General features: G+C 43.9%; 1 protein-coding gene across 1 annotated transcript in view; it reads right to left on the bottom strand.

Moving 5' to 3' along the window:
• The window catches only part of SLC25A20 (solute carrier family 25 (carnitine/acylcarnitine translocase), member 20), a gene marked incomplete at its 5' end in the record, with an annotated part of 10,076 nt that extends 3,282 nt beyond the window's left edge, over nt 1-6,794 (bottom strand). Inside the window, 5 exons of the mRNA XM_010086542.1 lie at nt 3-59; nt 1,248-1,365; nt 2,348-2,438; nt 4,610-4,737; nt 6,690-6,794. Coding sequence (XP_010084844.1) covers nt 3-59; nt 1,248-1,365; nt 2,348-2,438; nt 4,610-4,737; nt 6,690-6,794 — 499 coding nt within the window. The remainder of the gene's footprint in view (nt 1-2; nt 60-1,247; nt 1,366-2,347; nt 2,439-4,609; nt 4,738-6,689) is intronic.
• Between the last annotated feature and the right edge of the window lie 232 nt (nt 6,795-7,026).

Genomic DNA, 7,026 nt, shown 5'->3' with positions numbered 1-7,026 from the left:
GGTCAGCGTGTTCTTCAGCCATTCGTATGTCATGAAGTACATTCCACTGGCAGGGACGTCTAGTGGGTAAACAACAAAGACTGTGAGTAGTGGGAAACAAAGCGAAGCCTAGAGGCACAGCAGCTCCCTGCCAGCTCAGCAACACCACTAAGCACATCCAGATTCCTTTCCTGAACCTCCTCCACAAACAAAATCTTCTGTTGCTCTAGACAGAGGAGCCTGAACTTTCCCTGGGAGAGCAGGTGCTAAAGGCAAGAACTGGGAAATCACCTTTTCTCGGAGCCTTTCAAATCAGACTGTAACCTGCCTGCTGACCGTTAAGCTAATGATGAGACAGCTCTAAGCTTTCTTAATTACTGCACAGCAGATCAGAGCAGTTCAGGAACATCAAGAGTTTTGCACTAATGATTCTATTTTGTTTTTTTTTTTTTTTTTTTTTTGTTGATGGGTTTCATTTGGAGTTTTTTAAGGTACTCTCGCAGCCCATTCTTAGCTTATGTCTAAACTGGAGAAGCAGCCTCTGGCTAGGGACACTGCCAGCGTTACGCTGCTTCCTGCTACACTTCTGTGAGAAGCAGAGGACAGAACAAATTCCTAAACTGAGATATCAAAATATAGAAATTTCAGCTTGTCCTTGGGAAAACATTGGTCCAGTACAGGGAACAATCTACTGCTTTTCAAAGGTGAAAGTACCAAAACACATAAAAGATTCAGTGTCTGGCACAATTACTGTGTTGTTGTTGTGAGAGGGGTTATGACAACAACCCAGTCCAAAATAACCCACACTCAAGCAGGTAGAAAGCATAACTGCTGTGATCGCATCTTTTAAAGCAGTCAGCGTTATACAGCAACAGTCACAGACAGTCACAATCCTTCTCCTGAGGAAGGAAAAAAAAAAATAAAAAAGAAATAAAGAAAAAAGCCCACTTTGCATTTTTTTTTCTCTTTGTTCTCTCTGCTGTTCTCCTGAAGTCTCTCATTCCTCTTGGCTTCTCAGATCTTAATTACTTCCTATATCCCTCTGATCCTTGTCATCTAATCTCCTCCTCACTCACTGAGAATCTCATGTTTATTTCTCAGTCCCTCTGAGGCACTGGAGCAGCTCTGCAGACTGCAAAAAAAAAAAAAAAGGGTGACACAGCATCTCCAATGGGCTAAAGGGACAGCGAGATCTACGCTACTATGGCAGGCTTCTTATCTTAAAGTACCCCACGCAGAAGAAGCATCAGAACATCTCCATCAGTTACCTCTCATGAGGGTGAGCACTGTCCCCTTGTACACGCCACGAATCCCAGCCTCACGGTAGAGCTGTTTTGCACAGTCCAAAGAGCCACTGTATTTGGTTTCACCGGTAGCTGCCTGGATCTGAAGGATTAAAGTGACAGTTTCTGAGTAGTGAAGGTTTCTGGCTGGTGAACGATCATTCAGCTAATAGCTAGAAAGCCACGTGCATGTTTCCAGAGAGGAAGGAGCACATACTCGTTCCACAGGCACTCCTGCATACGAAAACTCTGTGTCACCTCCTCAGACAGCTCTCTCACATTCACAAAGCTGAGGATGTTCACTGTCCCATGCAGTCGCTAGATTCTCCCTTATTTTTCCGCAGTGTAAGTTTGAAATAACTGAAGTCAGTTAGGTAACTCCACGCTCGCACGGACAAAAAGTAGCCTTCAAATAGTTTAGTGAAATTTTAAAAACTTGTATATGTAAAAAAGCTTTCAGGATAATATCATGTCTGCTAGAACTAACAGGTGACCACCCATCACCATACTAACAGAGTTCAGCATGGTCTGAAATAAGCAAAGCTTCACTAAAGACAGTATTTTCGTTTGTTCAGGTTTACATTTTCCAACAATACTTTAAAAACCGTGGAGGAGGTGTAGAGCTAACAGTCCCCCAAACTTGAGAAAACCATTTCATGTATTTTGAAATGCATTCTTCAGTTATCTGTTGGGAACCTGTCAAGGTAACAGAAAATCTTTACTCTAGAAAGAATCTTATGATCTAGCAGTTTTGCATTTTTTTTTAATGAAAAGTTTAATTCTGAAAAAAATGGACTTTTCCATACTTTGAGGTGGACTGAGGCATCCATCGATGCCTCATACAACACCACACAGTATAAGCCTTGTGCTCTGTAAAACGAACAGAGTAATGAATGCTGTGTGCACTCGTACTGTCATGGTCAGTTTGTACAATGTTTCTTCGTGACACAGTTGCATTAAATGACAGTTGTCTCAGTCCTGTCAAAAACCAGAACAGAGTAAACACACTAACCAAAGAAGTTCCTGGTATGGAAAGACAAGATCCTCTAAAATTAAATTCCCATCACCACTATCCAATGCCTCACCTGTAAAAGGCACTTGATTCTCTCTCCTGGAGCCATGATTACGGTGGTGAACACTCCCGACAACATGCCAGCAGCAAACAGCTGAGGATATCTGCCCCAAGGAAACAGAAGAGACCCTAATACAACACAGTACATCGGAAACGAAGGGCAGAGAGACCCCCGCACCACCAGACTACGCCGGAGTGCATCCACTGCTTTTGATCAGTGCAGAAGTGCCTCATCAATGCATAATTAGAGCTAAACACGCAAGGTCTCCAGGATTCAAAGCACTGGTTCCCACAGCAACCATAACTCAGCTCTTTACATCCACCGCCTTTGCTAACATTCCTTGTACTTGCATTTTTTGCTACAGCATTGCCCACTGATTTTTATTCACAAGTCTCTTCCTCCTCCAGTTTCCCACACTCTCTTCAGGGACCCCAGACATGTATTCCTGCCTGTGCAGCCAGGACCCTGCTGTCTGTAACCTCTCAGTCCCTCACTCCTTCAGCCTCTGCCACCGCTGAGTCTGTCCTACCAACCCGCCATCATCCCACACATTCTGCGTCTGTTTTCACGTGGCAAAGTCTCTATGACAGAAATCATTAAGCACACCGAGTTTCTCCATCACAAACTTCTCTTTATGCCCATCCTCCTGCAACCTTCCCTAGTTAAGATAACCTAACATCTCAATTTATCTAAATTCCACACTTCCTGCTTTTCTCCACCTGTCCAAGAGATGACATTCTATTCAGGTTTTCCAATTCTTACACCTTTCTTTACCCTTAAATTCCCATTTAATCTTCCAGACCATTCAGACCTCCCTCACCACTCCACATGCACCTCCTGCTCAATCTAAGCTTTGAGTTTTCTGCCTCACCTTGGGATTATTCAGCCACAGAAAAGACAGAACAGGCTCCTCAGGTTTCTTTCTATCTCCTTCCTTCCAAAGCTTCCCTTCAAAATCAGCATGGGGAACCACTGCCATCCTGCCTGCCTCTAGACCCATAACCATGGTGCTGAGAGTCTGAACATCGTTTTCAGGCCTCACGTCCCAAGCACACTGAATCTCACTGTGTTGAGCCTGCACCCACAGCACAGCTGGGCACGGTGACAGCTCCTCCATTTGTTCTTTCTCTCCCACTGCTCTGCTTGAGAGGAGTTCTACAGACAGACTCAAAAGACCACACTGCCCTTCTCCAGTTTGCTCCTTAAGACTTCCCTTTGGCATGGTGTGTATGAAACACGAGGCACTGAGGTGCGGAGGCTGCTGGAAATAAGCCCCCAGCCCATTTGCTTCCTTGTATTGTCCGCTCCTTACTGTTCCCCTGGCCTGACCCTTCAGCCTGGTCCACACGAGGTCCAGGTAAGCCAGCAGCACCCCAGTACCTCGGCACTGCCTCCCTCGGAGCAGCCCGAGCAGAGGGAGCTCGCTCGGTGCCACGGCAGCGGCCAGCGCTGCGGAGCCAGCACTCACACCACCCGGGAGGCCCCTGCGCAGGCAAGGCTCCAACAGAAATCACACCTCCCCACCCCACCATGCTTTGCTCAACACAATGGACTCCTGCTTTCTGACAGAGCTCCTAAGTATTGCACGAATAACAGAATAAAATGTTGCTAAGCTACGGTTCTGTTCCCCTGGAGCTATAAATCACCATCCAGCAAAGAAGTTAAGTGAGCACTTGATGGGTGGGGGGCTTGCTCCATGCATAAGTTAGCTTGGAGAAAGCTATGCCAAGTTTTCTTAGCTTCCCATCTCTTTCCCAGAAGGCTGGGAGGCCTGAGAGTAGGGCTGCTCATAAGCACAGCTTTTCAGAAATTAATAATAAAATTTTTCTGTAGCTATTATTATATCCTAATGTAAGGACACAGCAAGAGTCACAACTAACAGGCAAAAGAGAATCAGGACTGTGAATGTTGTCAAGACTGCTTGTCCATGAATTTATTTCTCCCATAGTTTCCGTTAGTAGCGAGACTGTTGGCAGGCAATCCTTATATAACTCGCACTGTACGCATCTAGAAAAGAATTATTCCTTAATGGCTCTCTCTTGCGTAGAAAGGGAATTGCATAGCACCTGCCCACACACTGTCTGTTTTTAGCCTGTGCTATCAGTCCCACGCTTCCAGAAGCATTAAAACACGCGAGTGTTTTATTTTTTAGAACTATATTTATAACCTACGAAAAGTGACAAATTTACACCACAACTCAACATGCGACAATACAGCAGGCTGCAAGAGCCTTAGGGTGCCTCTCCCAACCGTCTGATTAACTCGGAAACTCACGTCAAAATATCATCAGGTTTCTTCTGTTGGAGTCTTTTTCCCAAGCCAAATCCAAAGAAGCACACAGCAAACATGGGTGTCACTCCAATAATAGGAGCTGCCATTCCTTTATACAAGCCTCGGACTCCCTGCAAGAAATGTCATCACAAGAATTACTTGGTTTTGCATAGACGTTGCGCACATTTCGACCTACTGAGAAGTGAAAGGCTACAATACAGGACAGTATCAGGCAGACAGTCATATTAATCAGAGGAATAATGGGATCTATTGTTCATTTGCAATTATACGTGTTTAGCTGAGGCTCGCTGCCTGTTGCAGAGGAAAGATATCCTTCCTAGAAAACACTGGCACCACTTGTACCCTTCTTTTCCAATGCTGTTCATCCTCTACTTACATCTCAAGTATGAGGAGATTAAGTTAAAAGCCACCTGAATAATAGTCTTAACAGATTATGTCAAAAATAATCTCTCTCAAACACATACAAAAACACATATGTGCTTCATTAATAAGTCATCAAATGCAGTGGGGTAAAATCCTGACACTGAGCCTGAGAACACTGAATTGAAATCACTCTTCAGATAATGGAATAGACAGAGAGACCAACCTGAACTACTTCAGTCCCCACACAATTTAGAATGAGTTCAAGAGCAAATTATTTTTTTTTCCTTCTCTAAGTCAAAGTTTTTCACCATACAACTTCACATTCCTGATGTTTCCCTTCATCAGACTACACACATGGAAAAACTCTAAAGCAGACCCAAGCAGCAGCATTTATTTCATTTATCTTCCTTTTGAACTGAACTTTTTCTAATAAAAAAGAGAGTTATCTTTCTAGATGAAGGCTAGATGTACAAATGAAATATTTGCTGGTCTGTCCACCTCTTCCTTCCCCCCTCCAAATAAACCAGTGTACCCCAGTCTGTAAGCTTACAGGCACCACTGACTCTGTAATTAAATCGTATCTGGGTGACAAAGACGAGACACTCCTGCTCAATCCTCCCATGAGCAGTGGGAAACAAAAGGCCTGGGCAGAGAGGTTTAATAGGTTTCCTTATAGAAACTGACGAGTATTGAGTAGGAGTAGAGAGGCAGCGTTACTTTTGAACTTCACATCACAAGGCTATTATTATGGCTGAGCTCTGACGTCCGTGCTTCAGCAGGGGTGTTACAAACCGCCAGGGATTCAGAGCTAGCAAAGCATTCCAGCGCTTTGTGGGAGAGACTAGGGAAGCAAGATTTACTTTGGTTATATAACAACCTGTTAATAACATCATGAAAGTAGATTTCAGATATGAGACAGAGCTCTCATTTTACAGAGAGTTAGCTAAAAAGATCTAGTGCTCAGAAATCAGACTTCAGCCTAGTAAACAAACAGTTGGGCTTTACAGCCATTGTTTCCAAATGGCAAATAGCTGCTGGGAAAAATTATGAAGCAGCAAAGTGGATTCTATTTCACTTGAAGTCTTTAAACCAAGGCTGCATGGCTTTCTGAAAACATAGGCTATAGTTTGATCACGTTACATGGCTGATTCAGGAGTGAAAACCGCTGTCCACCTCCGGAAATGCCTGCAAAACTACTATAGTTGACTCTCTGTTCTCAAAAAAACAAAAAAAAAAAGGAAAAAATCTAATCATTCAAACTAATGTTCCTCTGCCTTCTCATAGATGGCATAATACATTATAGAAGAAAGTAAAAGTACTGCTTGTATCTACAAAAGCCATTGCCTGTTTTAGGACATCCAGAGACAACCCCAAATACCAAAGATGTCAAGGTTCCACCAACGACAACAACAAAGCCAGCAAACAACCGCCAATATTCACTCCAGTCTTAACTTCAGACACCACGCTGTTTTCAACCAAAAGCATTTAACAAAACAAAGAGACGTGCACCTGGAGCACGTGGATGGTAAATATTCCCCAAGTTTTGTAACCTGATCAAAAATGTTAGTTAAATCAATTCAACTGATAACCCAAGAATTGTGTAGCCTCCAAGGGACATTCCCACACGTTCCATTCCTCCGACGTACAGGAACAACTGACGCGTTTGGCCGGCGCTGCGGATGCCACGCTAACACAGTACCTCTCCCAGCAGAGTCTTTCTGAAGCAGTCAAAGGTCCCGGAATAGAGCGGGGGCTGACCGGGCTGCGGCTTCGGCTGGGTCTGCAGCCTGACCTGCTCAGAGGGGACAGGAAAACATTATTTTATTAAATATTACTGTGTAAACTTTGATTCAGAGAACTTAATAGGGCTATTATGGTGTCAGCTTTGTTACCAGACTTTACGATACTGGTAGAGAGACTAGCATCGCTTTAGCGCTCTGCCAAAGAGAAGAAATTGAATTTTAATGCGTTTAATAGTTAATATATTTAACCAATTAGTGGCTGGGATGACATCAGGAGAATAACCCCACTCCAGC

The sequence above is a fragment of the Pterocles gutturalis genome, unplaced genomic scaffold (genome assembly GCF_000699245.1).
Source record: "Pterocles gutturalis isolate BGI_N339 unplaced genomic scaffold, ASM69924v1 scaffold10466, whole genome shotgun sequence".
NCBI lineage: Eukaryota > Metazoa > Chordata > Aves > Pterocliformes > Pteroclidae > Pterocles > Pterocles gutturalis.
Note: the sequence above shows the minus strand (reverse complement) of the source record. Positions and strands in the feature narration are given on the sequence as shown.